This window comes from Hibiscus syriacus, unplaced genomic scaffold (assembly GCF_006381635.1).
Source record: "Hibiscus syriacus cultivar Baekdansim isolate YM2019G1 unplaced genomic scaffold, ASM638163v2 tig00111633_pilon, whole genome shotgun sequence".
Taxonomy (NCBI): domain Eukaryota; kingdom Viridiplantae; phylum Streptophyta; class Magnoliopsida; order Malvales; family Malvaceae; genus Hibiscus; species Hibiscus syriacus.
The window spans coordinates 620,042-638,951 of record NW_024063139.1 but is presented as its reverse complement, the minus strand read 5'-3'; the positions used below and the strand labels follow the sequence as shown (position 1 = coordinate 638,951).

General features: G+C 38.0%; 1 protein-coding gene and 1 pseudogene across 1 annotated transcript; one reads left to right on the top strand and one right to left on the bottom strand.

The window, feature by feature from the left end:
- Positions 1-1,962: 1,962 nt before the first annotated feature.
- On the top strand, positions 1,963-2,409 carry LOC120166237 (glutaredoxin-C6-like). The gene has a single exon (XM_039175544.1). It carries the CDS (start codon positions 2,019-2,021, stop codon positions 2,406-2,408), a length of 390 nt encoding a protein of 129 aa, XP_039031475.1. The 5' UTR covers positions 1,963-2,018; the 3' UTR covers position 2,409.
- Positions 2,410-10,720: 8,311 nt separating this feature from the next.
- Positions 10,721-15,733, bottom strand: LOC120166230 (annotated as a pseudogene).
- Between the last annotated feature and the right edge of the window lie 3,177 nt (positions 15,734-18,910).

The following is an 18,910-nucleotide window of genomic DNA, read 5'->3' as shown; positions in this document are numbered from 1 at the left end:
CTAAATCAATAATTAAATAGTAAAAATACAAAATAATATTAATTAATTTACCTCATCATTTCACCTCCAATAATCGAGTACGTGACTTCGATTATGCATTAATAGACTCTCCGCCATGGTATGAAATCTTTGAATATATGAAAGGGATGGGTGTGGTGATGAATAGGAGTGGAGGGCCCTATTTATAGCCATTCTCTCACTCGGGAAAGCACGGTTTTAAATGCAACTTGTGTCCTGCAAGATGCGAGTTACGTTAAAAACACGTGAAATTTATTTCATTCGTAGTATCTCGCGGTTTGTAAGACGCAAGATTATTTTAACTTTTAAATTTCAAAATATATTAAAATTATAATATTATTATTTATTATATTTAAAATTTTACACATAGTTTTTCATTTTGAAATATATTATAATTATTTTTTTAAAAAAATTCTATTTTAATTACTATATTTATATATTATTATATTTAATAATTAATATTATTTTTTTGAATTAATCACTAATATTTGATCTATTGCTCGACTAATCCAGATTTGAAAACGTCAGGATTCGAATCATTGACCTTACTTGAGGGACCTAGTGTCTCATCCCACTAAACCAACTGATTGTTGGTAATAATTAATATTATTAAATAATATTATTATATTTATTTATTATATTCATTTAATTTCTACGTTTCAAATTTGACAGTTATATGAAATATAAAAGAACCTTGCGCTTTGTAAGTCGCAAGGTCTCCTATAAATCTCGCTTTATTTTAGATCATGAATGCTACCTTGCGCTTTGCAATGCGTGATATCATTTTATCCAATTGTTTTATTGATTTACCTGAAAAATACACTCACATCTGATGTATCTCGTATGTTGAAAGATGCAAGGATTTAACACGTAATTTACAGACTGCGAGATCGTCCGATGTAGATGATTTATGAGTTATTCTTTCGAATAATTTATAAAAGACTCTATTTCCTTAAATAATTATTTATTTAAAATTTTTAATATAAAATTACCCTTTATCTCGTCACAGATGGCTGACCTGACACCATATTTATTTACCACCATACGATGGTGGCCTTACACTCCAAATTCATGACGGTGGGCCCCTTTCGTGCAAATCCGTGCATCCTGTAGTCCACGTGGCTTACTGTCACTGGGTCTACTCCCCAAAGCCTAAAGGAGTTGTGGGTCCCATAGCGCAGAATCTTCATGCCTGAAGAAACTGAAACACAGGTACCACGTGTCAAACAGGGAACGCAAAGATGACGAGGAAAGTTGTAGTTGCTTGTGATGATTATTCATAGGACCGCACCACGTCATCCTCGTTTTTCCCGTTGCCTTAGCAGTTAGATATGATTAATTTTAAAAAATATTATATAAAAAATTTAATTAACTTTTTTAAATTATAAAATTGAAGAAAATATATTTTTCTATTTTAAAAATGGTTACAGAACTAATTTATTTTGCAAATTTTGATACTATGTGCTCCCTCCTTCCCATATTTTTTTTGTCTGTTATTAACAATGTATATAATTTTAGGATATATATTTAATAAAAAAAATAATAAAATTATCTGAAAAGATGATTTGATAGATTTATTTTAGTATATGTAAAAGAATAGGACATATAAGAATAAAAAAATATAAATATTATTGTTAACTCTTTTAATAAGATATTTTAAATAAAATAATTTAAAAATTAAAAGAAACATATTTAATGTGATGGAGAATAATATATTTATCCAAAATCTTATTAATATTGATTTTCTAATTTTCGTTTGTAACTAAGCGCGTGCACTCACCTAAATCCTCGGCACCCAAGAAATCTCATGATCCCAGAAACAATAAAGGCAACACACGAAACACAGTACTTTATGACGCAAGCAACTCATTTTTATCCCCCTTGTTTCCCCCTCTCGTTAACGTTGCCAATTTTTCATTCAAAAGCTCACTTGTTTTTCGTTCTTTGCCCCCCTCCCCCCAAGAAGTTGCTAAACTGACGTACCACCGCCTTTCCTTCCAATGAGCACCACCACCACCTCCTCCGTCAGCGGTGCCGGCTTTTCCATCGACGAGGAGGAGTCCACGGAGGAACGAATCAGGAGGCTGATATCGGAACACCCTGTCATAATCTTCAGCCAGTCCTCTTGTTGCATGTGTCACGTCATGAAGAAGCTCCTGGTTACCATCGGGGTTCACCCTACTGTCATCGAACTCGATGACCATGAGATAGCTTCCCTCCCTCCTCCTCAGCCGGAGACCGCGGCTCACGGTAGTATCTCGTCTCGGAATCCGACCCCCGCCGTGTTCATCGGTGGAACCTGCGTCGGCGGCCTTGAATCCCTCGTGGCTCTTCACCTCAGTGGCCACCTCGTCCCGAAGCTCGTCGAAGTTGGCGCTCTATGGGGATGATGATAGGTTATTATAATAGCATTAAAAATCAATATGATCAAGTCGGCCATTTTTAATGCTTTTCTTAATATGGGTTCTTTCCTGTCATCAAAATTATGATCGTAATCTTTGCAAGTTCCTTTTATTATCAATTAAGTTTAAAAGTGAGTTTGATCGAATCTTATTTCGAAGATAATTTCTTCCAACGTTATTTTCTCCATCGATAATACTCAAATCTTATTTAAAAATATATATATAGAACTTCTTTCACTGTGTTCAACAGTTTCTATAATTTGTTTCAGCTTTCACGACGATCCTGGTTCGAACTTGCAGTATAAAGTATACAGAGTTTTCTTCCTTTTCTACCATGAAAGCAGATCTTAGATAAAGTTTCCATAGCTGTTAAAGAGAGGGTTTCATGATCCCAAGAACACTATATGAAAAGAAAAAGAAGTTAAAAAAAAAACAATTCCTTGGTCCCCAGATAGCTTAAATTAGTTAATATATTCATATTTTCAATGCATTTCTCAAATAAATGTATATATACACACAATAGAAAAATATTGTATGCATGCTGGGATTAAACAAAAAGGGTCATTAAAAATAACAAGTTGGAATGTTCTTGTTGGAACCTTAATGACGATCGAGTAAAATAAAAAAATGGGGGCCAATCTACCAATTTTATATTGGAATGACTAAAATATAAATTAGAAGATTTTAAAAAGGACTAGAACTGAAAATTTTCCATTTATTAAAGAGTTTAAAGGGATTGAATTCAGTTATTTAAGCCCGATATAAAATCTTTACAGCCAAACATAAGAAGAATTTTTATAGATTCTTTATATAATAATTAATGGCACAAATCAATCTACTTCGGTGGTTAAGTGAATCGTTGATTTTTTCTAAAAATCATGTGATCAAGTATTAGTAATTGCAATAGGGTGATTAAATGTTGAGAGTATTTCGAATAATTATAACCTTAATAATCATTTTAGCTTAATTAAAAAAACAAAAAATAATTTTATTAGACGTTTAAGTAATTAAGTTTTTTCTTCATTTAAGTGGATTATTATATGTCTAATTTTTATTTAAATATTAATATAAAATATATAAATAAATTGAAACAAATATCGATTTTGTATCAAATAGTATTTTTTTTATATAATTTATATTTTGCGAGGGTAAAGGGTAAAGTAATGAGAAATGGGCAATTGAAGTATCCCATTGAAAGTTCCTTAATGGGTAAGGTGTTGGATATATGAACTGCAAAACTACACCGTTAGCACTGACTGAAAATATAAACAGTAATTAAGAAGAACAGATTCGTAAACCGTGTCGTGGTAAGAACCACTGCCTTAGAAACGAATTCGCCTCGATGTGTGTAATCGCTGCAGTAGGCGGACCGTCCCCCGAGGTTAACACGGTCGCTCCAAATTCCGTACACCCGAAACCGGAGTGGACTGCTGGTGGTATTGTACTTCTGATCGGAAAGCACTCAGAGAGAACTCACGGAGAGAACTTTAGAAAACACTTTGTAAGTGAATTGTAAAATGTTTTGGAGTGAGTTGAGAAGCTGAATATAGCTCTCTATTTATAGGCTAGAAATAGGGTTAAAATCGTCCATAAAATTTCAGGATTAAACCTCTTATTTGTAACAGCTGAAACGTCTAGATGAACCTGACTCAGAAATAGTCCAGGTTCATTGTATCATTATTCAGCTGTTATAACTCCCGAAATTATATCATGTAACCCCTGGAATTAAATCAAATAACTCCTGTAACTCCTGATATTAACAGCTTGTCTCCTCTGTACAAAGCTGTAAATCAGTCCAGGTACATCTTAACGTTTCTGATTTAATTTAGGAATAAACTGTTTAATTTCTGATAAAAAATAATAATTCAGCTGTTATTATTTGAAATTCAAACAGTCCTCAGCAGCCTATAAATATCAGTTGATATCTTTCACATTTTCCATTTGTTTCTTTCAAAGAGAAATTCCTCAAGAATTTTCTCTAAAAAGATAGTATCCGCGCGACGTGTCGAAGACACGTATTACCACGACCACGACCCGACCACGACCACGACCACGACCACGACCACGACCTCGACCTCGACCACGACCACGACCACGACCACGACCACGAGCCGAGCCGAGCCGTGCCGAGCCGAGACGAGACGAGACGGACGGACGGCGGCGGCGGTGCGCGAGCCCCCCTTGTTCTCTATCACTCAACAAGGAAGTGGAATGTCAAGCCTTAAATACCATTCCCAATAGTGTTTCCAACACTATGTGGGATTGAGCATTACCAACATTCCCCCTAATGCGAAAGAAATCTTCTGAAACTCGAAAACAAGCTTTCCAGAAGAGTAATAGCGAGATTAGTTGCTTAAGCACTAGTGAACATATCTGGAACTAGTACATAGTGATGATGAGCAATCCTTCTCTTAGATAAGTGAAACTAGTCTGGAACTTTCTAAGATCAGGGTAAACTCATAACACACAACTAACCCCTTCATCCACCTGAGTCCTCGATGTAAGATATATATATACAAACGTATATATTTGGCCATCTTACCTCAGGATTCTAGTAAGTGTGCTAGAAAAACAGTCCAACATTTTTCATAGAAGGCGGCTAACCCTTCTCACTTACATAGGTTATTTCATCAAGTTTATCTCAACATAAACCACCCTTTAAAAGGAATATGAATAATTAAGAGCTTTTATAATAGCTCAACCTCACAAAGGGTTTGGTGACTTTTTTCAAGTTCATTATAAAACCACCCAAACTCTGGGCTAAGAAGTCATTAAGAATAAATATTCAACCTCATTTATCGGTAAATTCAATAAGTCCTTCTCACTAGAACCACCAAATACTTGGATTTGAATTTATTAAGAGTTTAACAAACTCAACCTTTCTGTCGGTAAGTTCATCATTTCCTACCCACTCGGTCTGGGTTATGAACTTATTAAGAATAGATATTCAGCCAAAATCGGTAATTCATCAAGTCTTTCTCACTAAGACCACCCAAAGCCTGGGCTAGAATTTATTAAGAGCAATTAAGCTCATCCTGGGCATGCACATTATTCATCATAGGGATAGGCAGTAGGATGTGCACTATGAGTCTTTCCATGGTTTCGTTTGACCACATGAACTTAGATAACTAAGTTGGGTATCCACCATGAATTCCTCAACCAATGGGCTTTAGACCCATCCCCCTCGATGAATCTAGGACCAGCTTCCGACTTAACCCTTTGGTAAGTGGATCTGCTAGGTTCCTTTCCGACTTCACATACTCTAAAGAGAGCACTCCATTCTTTCAAGTGTCTAACTGATTCATGTCTTATGCGAATGTGTCTTTTCTTACCATTGTAAGCTTGGTTCTTAGCCACATATTGCAGCTTGTGAATCACACAACAATGAAACTGGAGGAGTCGGTCTTCCCCACAACGGAATATCTGCTAACAAGCTTCTGAGCCACTCGGCTTCTTGCCCAGCTAGGTCAAGAGCTATAAACTCTGACTCATGGTAGAACGAGCAATACAAGTCTGCTTTGATGATTTCCACGAGATCGCTGCTCCACCCAAAGTAAAAACATACCCGCTTGTAGAGCTTACCTCATCATTATCAGAAACCCAGTTGGCATCACAATATCCTTCCAATACCGCAGGAAAGCCAACAAACTCAAGTTTCCAATTCACAGTACCCTTAAGATACTTTAGTAAGCGTTTAAGCGCAATCCAGTGCTCACCACTCGGATTATGAGTATATCTACTTAGTCTACTCACGGCATAAGCAATATCAGGCCGAGTATAGTTCATTAAGAACATTAAACTTCCGATTAATTTAGCATATTCAGTTTGGGAAACACTACTTCCTTATTCTTAACTAGATGTATGCTAGGGTCATAAGGAGTCGAACGGGACGACATCAAAACTGTCAAATTTCTTTAGCACTTCTCTATATAATGTGCTTGACATAAAAAATCCCTTCTCAGTTTTGGTAACTTTGACTCCTAAGATTACATCTACTTCTCCCAATTTGTCATCTCAAACTTAGTGGACAAGAAATTTTTAACTTTGTTATGGACTCAATGTTAGAACTGAAAATCAACATGTCATCAACATAAAGACTTATGATAACACATTCAGTTTCAAACATCTTCGAATACACACAAGCATCCGAACCATCACAACAAAACCAAAACTAAGAATAGTTTATGAAATTCTCATACCCACTGTTTAGGAGCCTGCTTAAGTCCATAGAGTGACTTTTTGAGTCTACAAACTTTGCCTTCCATACCAGGTGCCTCAAAACCTAGTGGTTGCTCCATGTAAATCTCCTCATCTAGATCCCCATTCAAGAAAGCAGTCTTAACATCCATTTGATGTACCTGCAACTTATGAATAGAGGCTAGTGCAAATAATGCACGAATCGTTGATTTTTGTAACGGGAGAGTATGTATCAAAGTAGTCTAAACCAAACCTTTGAGTGAACCCTTTGACGACTAACCTTGCCTTGTACCGCTGAATCGAACCATCTGGCCTTAGTTTCTTCCGGAAGACCCATTTGTTGGAGATTGGTTTGAATCCCTTAGGCAAGTCAACTAATTCCCAAGTATGATTAGACATTATCGATTCTAGTTCATCATTAACAGCGCTTTTCCAAAAAACTAGCATCGATAGATCTTATAGCTTCTTCAAGTTTTAGGATCCTCATCTAATAGAAAAATTTGAGCTATAGATCTCTGAAGTCTAAATCATTTATCTCAGAAATAAAGGAGTAATAAGTGGTCCAAAAGAGGTTTCAACTCTTTGCCTTTTACTTCTTCTAGGCTCAAAATCAATTTGTTCAAAAGACCTAGCAGGATTACTAGAAGAAGTTGATGGAATATATTCTATTTGTGTTTCAATATTTATTCTCGTTCCTTTAAAGGAAAAGTATTTTCAAAGAAAACAGCATCTCTTGATTCACAAATAGAATAATCTTGTAAAAGCATGAATCTGTATGCAGCACTTCGTAGCATACCCTATAAACACTGCATCATCAACGGTTTTAGGTCCGATGGTGGACTTCTTAAAATCTGGCAAGCCCACTTTAGCCAGACACCCCCACACTTTCAGGTATTGTAAATTAGGAGCGTATCCTTTCCACAATTCATATGGGGTAGAATCTAATTTCTTATGAGGAACTCGGTTCAAGATATGAGTTGCTGATAGAATGGCCTCCCCCCATATGTTATCAGATAACCCGGAACTTATTAGTAAAGAATCTCCTATTTTTCCTTTCGGCTATACCATTTTGTTGAGGAAAATAGGGGGCTGAAGTTTCATGAATTATGCCATTCTTTTCACAAATATCTTTTAAGAAATTAGATCCATATTCACCACCTCTATCAGATCTAACCCGTTTGATTCTCCTTTCTAACTGATTTTCAACTTCTGCCTTATAAATAAGAAAGAAGTTTTCAGCTTCATCTTTAGTTCTTAGGAGATAAACTTTTGTATATCTTGAATAATCATCTACAAAAGTTATGTAGTAGTGTTTTCCTCCTTTACTTTCAGTGTTTCTAAAATCTGCTAGATCAGTATGAATAAGTTCTAACAGTTCAGTCTTTCTATTAGAAACAGTCTTAAAGTGAGGTCTAGTATGTTAGCTTCTACACAAATCTCACATTTGTTAAAGCTAGTTGTGTCTAGTTTAGGCAGAACATTCATATTCATTAATTTCTTTAAAGCATGAATATTCACGTGTCCTAATCTAGCATGCCACATATCAATGGATTCAACAATATAAGCAGAAGTGGTAGCTTTATTTTCATTAAATTGAGTTTCTATGACAAATAAACCATTGCTTAAAAACCCTTTCCCCACATAATCACCATTTCGGGAAAGTACAAGTTTATCTGCCTCAAAAACTAACTTAATGCCTGCCTTATTCAGAAGCCCACCACTTATCAAATTTCTACGCAAGGCAGGTACATACAGAACATTATTTAAAGCCAGAGTTTTACCAGAAGTCAGCTTGAGTAAAACCTTGCCTTTGCCTAGCACTTCAGAGCTGCTAGAGTTCCCCATGTACACACGTTCACCAGTGTTTCCATCCTCGAACTCGGTGAAAAACTCCTTCCTTGCGCAGAAATGCTTCGAAGCGCCAGTGTCACTACCCATTCTGAACTGTTCTCCACCAGATTAACTTCTGAGACCACCGCAGCAATGATATCATCATCTTCTTCTACAACGTGCATCTGGCTTGTTGTCATTTTGGCGGTCTGAGCGGTGTTGGCATTGGTAAGCTTTGTGGCCAGGTAAACCGCAGACATAACACTTGAACGTCTTTCCTTCCGGTTTGGCCTTTCCTGACTTCTTGAAGTTGGTAGCCTTCTGTGGTTTCGTCTTTTTGTCTTGATTCCCACGTTTCATGATCTTCTTAAATTTAGACTCAACCAAGTTAGCTCTAAAAGATAAATTACTCATAGAATTAGTAAGCTTATCTTTTAAACGGTTGGCTTCTTCAATCTTCATATGGCCCACAAGTTCTTCAAGCGAAATGTCTCTCTTCTTATGCTTAAGAGAGTTGCGGTAATCGGACCAGGACTTGGGCAGCTTCTCAATGAGTACATTGGCTTGCAGCACCTCACACATTTGCATCCCTTCAGCGATGATGTCAGCGACTAAGTTCTCATAGTCATGGACTTGATCCATTATTGGTTTGTCGTCTGTCATCTGGAATTTGAGCCATTCACCGACAACGTACTTCTTTATCCCCGCATCATCCGCACCATACTTCTTGTCGAGAGTGTCCCATATTGTCTTGGCACTCCTTTCTCTAAGGAACATATCAAATAGTTTATTTGACATGTGGCTGAGCAAATGTCCTCGTACCGTCTTGTTATCCTTCTCGTATTTCTCGTAGGTAGCGAGAACGGCGGCGGCAGTTGCTAAGGCATCATCATTGAGGATCGTATCCGCATCATTACCGACAGCTGGGGTTGGTGGCATGGTAGGTGGTGGCTTGAGCAACACGTAATCAAGATCAAGTTGCTCGAAGAATATCAGAATTCTTTGGGACCACCTTCTATAGTTCTTTCCATCAAGTGCATCGAGCTTGGAAAGATCGGGAATGAGTTTGCTCAAAGGTGTCGACATGATTGCAGTTTATGGAAATTCGTTTCTAAATTGTTGGATATATGAACTGCAAAACTACACCGTTAGCACTGACTGAAAATATAAACAGTAATTAAGAAGAACAGATTCGTAAACCGTGTCGTGGTAAGAACCACTGCCTTAGAAACGAATTCGCCTCGATGTGTGTAATCGCTGCAGTAGGCGGACCGTCCCCCGAGGTTAACACGGTCGCTCCAAATTCCGTACACCCGAAACCGGAGTGGACTGCTGGTGGTATTGTACTTCTGATCGGAAAGCACTCAGAGAGAACTCACGGAGAGAACTTTAGAAAACACTTTGTAAGTGAATTGTAAAATGTTTTGGAGTGAGTTGAGAAGCTGAATATAGCTCTCTATTTATAGGCTAGAAATAGGGTTAAAATCGTCCATAAAATTTCAGGATTAAACCTCTTATTTGTAACAGCTGAAACGTCTAGATGAACCTGACTCAGAAATAGTCCAGGTTCATTGTATCATTATTCAGCTGTTATAACTCCCGAAATTATATCATGTAACCCCTGGAATTAAATCAAATAACTCCTGTAACTCCTGATATTAACAGCTTGTCTCCTCTGTACAAAGCTGTAAATCAGTCCAGGTACATCTTAACGTTTCTGATTTAATTTAGGAATAAACTGTTTAATTTCTGATAAAAAATAATAATTCAGCTGTTATTATTTGAAATTCAAACAGTCCTCAGCAGCCTATAAATATCAGTTGATATCTTTCACATTTTCCATTTGTTTCTTTCAAAGAGAAATTCCTCAAGAATTTTCTCTAAAAAGATAGTATCCGCGCGGACGTGTCGAAGACACGTATTACCACGACCACGACCACGACCACGACCACGACCACGACCACGACCACGACCACGACCACGACCACGACCACGACCACGACCACGACCACGACCTCGACCTCGACCTCGACCACGACCACGACCACGACCACGAGCCGAGACGAGACGAGACGGACGGACGGCGGCGGCGGTGCGCGAGAGCCCCCCTTGTTCTCTATCACTCAACAAGGAAGTGGAATGTCAAGCCTTAAATACCATTCCCAATAGTGTTTCCAACACTATGTGGGATTGAGCATTACCAACATAAGGTTTAAGGTCTAAAAGTTTGGGGGGGAAATAAGAATCTTTTAGGAGCAACTTTTATCATTTCATCACCACCTTGGTTCCTTTTTGCCATGGGTTTGCTTTGGCTTCTCAATGGGGTTCCCACTTCCCACTTTTGCCTACATCATGTATGTATTTTTATATATTATTTGTCCATTTTGCACACCTAATCATCGACCCCAATTTTGGGTTTAGGCCCCTTTTTTCGATATAAAAAGATTTGAATCTCATGCTCGTCAAATGTTATTTTTTAGATACGAATTTATGATCAGATCGATTAAGTTTCGAGTTCATCCGAATTCCCCAGAAATTGAATTATCATTCATTAATAACCATTGCAATTGTAACTGTAATTTCCTATACATATACAAGGGGCCACCTTGCTTACTTATTTCTCAAGAAATCCTCGGCGCCACGAATCGACGCACCAAGGTTCGTAGTGAAATCATTTCCCGGCGTGGATCGATGTCTTCAATGGCTCCGTATGTGGTTTTATCTAAGTTGTCTTGCAACGAAGACCTGTGAACAACAATGTTTAATCATTGAATGGAATTAATGTGGATGACTTATTGCACAACTGTGCATAATTCTGGAAAGAAGCAGTAGCCAACCTCTTCTGCTCACTGCACATAAGTACTACATATCCATTATCACCACGGAAAATCCTAAAGAAAATTCGTTCGGTTAACTCCATAGTTGCCAAAGCTAATAAACCAAATGGTCCGTATTTTCCTGTGACTGAAGAATCTTGTCTGTCGTAGATTAGTTGGGGATCAGCCAAACTGGTATCCATGAACTCTGCCTCTTCTAGTTCGGGCAATTCGAACATCATTCCTATATCGGCCTTCGAACAATGTGAGAAAATTGTCATTATGATAATGCAATTCAAATACAAATGGTAAACCAAAGCATAGCTATATGATGGTGATTAATATACAACAATAGAGCTCTAACTCACCTGTGAAGCAGTGATGCCCGAAACTTCAAAAACCGATCCGCTTTCGAGTTGCTTGCCATTAAGATGAACTTGATTGTCACGTAGACAGTTGAGTTCTTCCACTGGCCACTGCACTAATTGCTTTCCGGTTCTATCAAGCCAAATCTATTGCGGAATACAGCTATCGGATAGAGCAAAATCGCAACTGATAATTTAAGAAAATAAAAATGAAGATAAAGAAGACACAAATTTTACGTGAAAAACCCTAAATAATATAAGGTAAAAACCACGGGCAAAGATAGAAGAATTTCACTATGAAAAAATAGAAATTACAACTTCTCTCGATCTAACAAGGAGAAAACAATGACAATTATCTCTTGATAAAAAAGGAGAAAACAACTCTCAAGAAACTATCTAAATTCTCTAGTATTGGGAGAAAATTATAATGATTTGGGATGGTTTTGAAGCTAAATGGGTTAGGGTATTTATAGTTGAAGCTTAAGGACTAATCTTATAAATATCCTAAAGTACAGGGACTAAAGAACAATTTTCCCATGCTATTTTTCAACCAAAACATGCTGCCAAATTGGACCAATTTAGCCGCCGATTGCCAAATATTTTTCAACAATTTCTACTTTGACTTTTCAACAATCTCTCACTTGATGATTTGATTGGAACAATAATATCTTCACACCATTCTTTCTACCATGTACCTCTTTGTTGTATTCTAATGCTCTTTGCCTGGATTCGCCATGTACCGACTAACCACTCTCACTGCTTGTGCAATGTCTGGTATTGTGCATATCATAGCGAACATTAAATTTTCCACTGCCGATGCATACGATACTCTAAGGTATGATCATTACAACTATACACAGATCCTCCTGAGACAGGTTCATAATGATGAAATCATTCTCTTCTTGAGGTCATGTGATATGTTGCTCCCGAATCAATGAGCCATATATATGCAAATCTTTTTCTACCTTCCATAGTGGTTGACGCTTCACAACATAGAGCATCTCCATCATCTAAAGTGTTTACTGTATTGCCTTGTGGATTGGAGTTTTTACCTAGACTCCAACAATCCTTCTTCAAGTGACCATTCTTTCCACAATTGTAACACTTTAAATTCTTCTTGGTTCTCGACTTTGATCTACCATGTTTGTGACTGCTACTTTGGCCACGTTTTGTTGATCTCCCTCTCATCGTTATTAACGCTTCAGCTTGTTGCAGATTTACTTTTCTGTCTTCTTTGTTCTTGTGCCGATTTTCTTCGTGTAGAACAGCAGCTGCAACGTCATCGAAGTCTAGACTGATAACATTACTGTTTATCAAGTTGATGATGAGTTGATCATACGAATCAGGTAGACTTTAAAGTAGAAGTTCAGCACGTTCTTGTTCTCCTATTGTACATCTTAAGCATGTAAGCTGAGAAAATAAAGTGTTTAGTGTGTTTAAGTGCTCCGTCACTGGAGTAGATTCTGGCATACGGAAAGTGTACAATTTCCTCTTAAGGAAAATTTTATTGTGTAATGATGTGGCCTCGTACAGTTTGGTGAGATGATCCCATATCTCCTTAGTTATATTCTTCTCCTCGATGCTTGACAATACTTCATTTGCTAATGCTAGATGAAAGTTTGTCATAGCATTCTCGTCCATTTCGATCCATTTGTTGTCATCTGTGAAATCTGCCGGCCTTTCACTGATAGCTGCTAGACAACCGTCTATCATCAGGATGACCTTCATCTTCAATTTCCACAATGAGAAATTTCTCCCGTTGAACTTTTCAATATCAAATTTATTTGCCATAGCTTCTATTACATATAGCTCCCACTATTTCTCTATCTTGAATAGTTCTCTCGAACCTTCAAAGAATGGATAATAATTTCTTACTTTCTTATGTAGGAGGATCAACCTTTTGGTGGCAACCACAATAAGTAGATATTACATATTCAAATCTGGCTCTGATGTCAATTGTTGCGGAATACGGTTATCGGATATAGCAAAATCGCAAGTGATAATTTGAGAAAATAAAAATGAAGATAAAGAATACACAAATTTTACGTGGAAAACCCCTAAATAATATATGGTAAAAACCACGGGCAAAGATAGAAGAATTTTACTATGAGAAAATAGGAATTACAACTTCTCTTGATCTAACAAAGAGAAAACACTGACAATTATCTCTTGATAAAAAGGAGAAAACAACTCTCAAGAAACTCTCTAAATTCTCTAGTATTGAGAGAAAGCTAGAATGATTTGGGATGATTTTGAAGCTAAATGGGTTAGGATATTTATAGTTGAAGCTTAAGAACTAATCTTGTTAATATATTAAAGTATAGGGACTAAAACAACAATATTTCCATACCATTTTTCAACCAAAACATGGTGCCAACTTGGACCAATTTATCCGCCTTTGACTTTTCAACAAAATTTGCCTCGGAATTGCCTGCAAAGGATTATCCGTGAACCGGTAAGGATCAATGTGATTCTAATAGGTCATGCAGCATCAATGAATATACAATGTCAATCACCTGAAGCCCGGACCATCCTTTCTGTATATCGTCTTCCGAACTATCGGATTCATTTACCCAAGCCCATAGTATCCTTCGGTTCTTCTTACTGTGGAAGAAGGTCTTCGAGGCATAGAATTTCTCGTAATCAATTCTTAAGTCCGAACTGGTTCCCGTAAAGTCCGCATCTGGAAGGAACTTTTCCAGCTCAGTATCGTAAGTCCCTACTATGTAATAATCATGGAGATAGATACTAGCCTTCATGACATGCCTAACACTCGGATTAGTAATGGAGGTGTCGACCCAATTGGTGCTGTTTATCGACACGGGAAAGAAGTCCGGGCACTCCTACATATTGGTTTTGGTGCCAAATAAAGAGGATCTCGATGCACAGTCCAATTAACAAAATCTTCACTTTGGTAGAGTATGGCCATGCCTTGGTTATTGCTATAGCCCCCAATGACTACTTTCCAGGTTCCATCGGGACCCTGCCAAGCAGTTGTTGGTTCTCTGAAGTTATCTCCATTAACACCATTTGGTGGAGTCATTAGAGGGTTTCCAGAGTATTTGACCCATTCGATTAGCAACGGATCGGATGGATTTTTCGGTGTTTCCAGGTTTTGAACTTGGCTATAGTTAGCATCAATGCCGATGTATAAAATGATCGGTTTATCCCCCCGCCGGAAGGATCGTTGCTGAACCGGACCAGCAACTTATGGCATCGAATGGCTTGGACGGAATAAGTGCATGATCTAGACTGATCCAGTTAATAAGATCATATGATGCAGAATGTGCCCACACCATACCATCACCAAACAATGCACTGTCTGGATTGTGTTGGTAGAACAAGTGATAAACTCCCATGTAGTACATTGGCCCTGCAGCAGATGGAACAATAACTTACTAGTCTTATTTCGCTGGTTTTGAAGATTTAACATCCGGGTTTCGGACTTTTCGTTTCTCCTAAAGTATCCGGCACCTATCCGACACATGTTCGGACATCGGATGCAACGAGATCTTTCAAATATACGAAAAGACTTCAAAGAAAAGTTCGACATATATCAGTATTCAACACATATCCTCGAATCATTGTAAAATATGTGTCTTATCTAAGAGATGATGCATAGGATCGAGTATTAAAGTTATTTTGTGATCAGATCCTTCAAATACATGAACAAATTTTTAAATAAATTGAACAGACTAGTAAGTCCGAGCCTAAACAATGAGGAAAAGATACAGGAAAATGCTTTTCTTACCATTAGGATCTGTGTAGTGAATGTCAGCATTTTCGTCCCATCATCGAAGCAGATCGGTTGAATCAATTGACACCAAAGAAACATGAAAACAAACACATGACAGTCAAAGAATTGAATGTTTTAAATATGTAAGTTCCAAGAACAAGATCAGTAGCTTGTCTTACCATTCAACCAGTTTTTAGGAGGCGGGAAGTGATAAGCTGTCCTGTAAGGCTGCTCTTCTGGTACCAAAGGCTAGAATGATTGGAACCTCGTATTGTCTGTCTTTGTCATATAATCACAGTCTTCAGCTTCGACTCCATTGATTAGCAGAAAACAAGAAAACACAACAAATAAAAGTAGAGATTTATCCATGGTTCCCCCCCCCCCAAGAAAGGCTGAGATGGACCCGATGTCATTTAAGGACAAGAACAACCTGGGAATCTTCAAATAGTATTCATATGTTGAAAGTATTAAAATGGTTTTCAAGTTTGGTAACCAACTTTGAAAAAATGGTTTTCAAAGTTTGGTAAATGTTTCTTTGAAAATGGTTTTCAAAGTTTGGTAAATGTTTCTTTGAAAAATAGTTTTTCAAAGTTTGATAGATGTTTGTTGAAAAATGATAATGTGATAATCACAATTAATCCCTAGGTTTTAGAGTATTTACAAGATTAAGTCCTTAAGTTCAACTATAAATACCTTAGCTCATTTAGCTTCAAAACCATCCCAAAAATCATTTCTTTCTCCTAATACTAGAGAGTTTTTTTGTGAGTAGTGAGTGTTTTGTAAACACCTGTAAATTTTCTCTTTTGGTAAAAGATCTGCAGCAGTCCGGAGACGTAAGCACAATTGGATGAACTCCGTTATCAATTTCGGGTATTATTTTTCCGCTTTTATTTTGCATTCTCACTAATCTGGTTATAGGGAAATTACTTGTACTTGGTTTATTTCCCAACAACTGGTAATCAGAGCTTTTGGTTGTGAATTTTGTCAATTTTTGCGAGGTTACTATTCACGTGAATAGTGAATTTTGTGAATAGTAAAATTTTGTCGGCGATACAAATTTGTCGACGGAGGTGTTCTAATACACCGTGGTTCGCAAGAATTGTCAGAAATGATCCAAACGAAACCAGATTCGAGTGGGAGCGATGGCTGCAGACGAAGGGAATGTGAAAATTGAAAAGTTCGATGGTGCGGACTTTGGCTTTTGGAAGATGCAAATTGAAGATTTTCTGTACCAGAAAAATCTATATCAACCTCTCTTAGGAAAGCAACCAGAGGGCATGAAGAATGAAGACTGGGCTCTTCTCGACAGGCAAGCCCTCGGAGTTATCCGACTGACGTTATCCCACAATGTTGCTTTCAACATAGCAAAGGAAAAGACCACGGCGGGTCTTATGGCGGCTCTCTCCAGTATATATGAGAAGCCATCAGCCTCAAACAAAGTGCACTTGATGAGGCGATTATTCAATTTGTGGATGACGGAAGGGGCATCGATGGCACAACACCTAAATGAACTCAACACAATCACAACTCAGTTGAGTTCAGTGGAAATTGAATTCGATGATGAAGTTCGAGCTTTAATTCTCTTATCATCTCTACCAGACAGTTGGAATACTACTGTTACAGCAGTTAGCATCTCATCGGGAAATAGTAAATTGAAATTCGACGATGTTCGGGATCTAGTACTGAGCGAAGAAATTCGACGGAGAGAATCGGGTGAAGCATCAACCTCCTCAGCCTTGCACACGGAGTCCAGAGGGAGAACTTCAGAAAGTAATTCAAATCATGGCAGATCGAAATCCAGACGGGGAAAATCCACAACGGGAAAGAAAGATTTTACCTGTTATAATTGTGGCAAGAAGGGTCACTTTAAAAGAGATTGTCGAGCACTGAAGAAAAATACCGACGCACAGGAATCTACCAACGTGACAGAGGAGACAGGTGATGCCATGATTCTAAGCATCAACAGTCCGATTGAATCATGGATCTTAGATTCAGGGGCATCTTTCCACTCCACCTCATGCCGAGAAATCATGGAAAATTATGTCAGTGGTGATTTTGGGAAAGTTCATCTAGCTGATGATGAAACCTTAAAGATCGTCGGAAAATGAGACATCCGACTAAAGTTGCCAAACCAAACCACCTGGACGCTGAAAGGAGTGAGACATATTCCTGGCCTCAAAAGAAATTTGATTTCTGTAGGACAGCTTGATGGTGAAGGATTTAGCACAACCTTTTCAGGCTGTGAATGAAAGATTACCAAATGAGCACTCGTCATTGCTCGTGGTAAGAAAACTGGTACTCTCTATATAACATCAAATTTAGAGAATATCATTGCAGTAGCAGATGCTGATGGAAAATCAAACCTATGGCACCAAAGGCTTGGCCATATGAGCGAGAAAGGGATGAAGACACTTTTGTCAAAGGGGAAGCTGCCGGATCTAAAGAATGTAGATGTCGGACTATGCGAGGATTGCATCTTTGGCAAACAAAAGAAAGTCAGCTTTGCAAAGATTGGTAAGACACCCAAGGCTGAAAAGTTAGAGTTAGTTCATACTGATGTATGGGGACCATCTCCAGTTCTATCTCTTGCAGGCTCATTATATTATGTCACCTTCATCGATGATTCTACAAGGAAGGTGTGGGTTTATTTTCTGAAGAAAAAATCAGAAGTCTTTGATACCTTCAGAAAATGGAAGGCCATGGTGGAAAATGAGAATGGTATGAAAGTCAAGCGGTTGAGGTCTGACAATGGAGGAGAGTACATAAATAAGAGATTCAGAGATTTTTGTGCAAACAATGGGATCAAGATGGAGACAACAGTTCCCATGACACCGCAGCAGAATGGCGTAGCAGAGCGCATGAACAGAACTCTGAATAAACGTGCCAGAAGCATGAGGATACATGCCGGATTGCCCAAATTTCTATGGGCTGAAGCTATTAACACTGCAGCTTACCTGATCAACCGTGGGCTCTCAGTTCCTTTGGATGGCAGAATAACAGAGGAAGTTTGGAGCAAGAAAGAAATAAACCTTTCACACTTAAGAGTGTTTGGTTGTATTTCTTATGTACACATAGACTCTGCTGAAAGAAGTAAACTTGATGCTAAGTCCAACAAATGTGCCTTTGTTGGTTACGGCGGTGATGAGTTCGGTTACCGATTTTGGGACTATGAAAATCGGAAGATCATTAGAAGCAGAGATGTCATTTTCAATGAGAATGTGATGTACAAAGACATGTCAACTGTAGAATCAAGCAGCTCCAATACCAAAGCTGAAACAAAGGAATTTGTTGAGTTTGAAGAGATTTCTGGAAATGATGTTCAGATCAGTCCTGAAGCAGTTCCAGAAGAACGAGGCACACCAGAACTAAGACGCTCCTCCAGAATTCCTAAACTAACCCAACGGTATTCTCCTTCTTTGCACTACTTGTTATTGACTGACAATGGTGAACCAGAGTGCTATGATGAAGCAATGCAAGTGGAGGATTCAGTCAAGTGGGAGTTTTCCATGAAAGATGAGATGGACTCGCTTTTGTCAAATCAGACGT

Excerpts from the sequence above, each read along its gene's own strand:
- LOC120166237 (XM_039175544.1), top strand. The coding sequence starts at position 2,019 with ATGAGCACCACCACCACCTCCTCCGTCAGCGGTGCCGGCTTTTCCATC.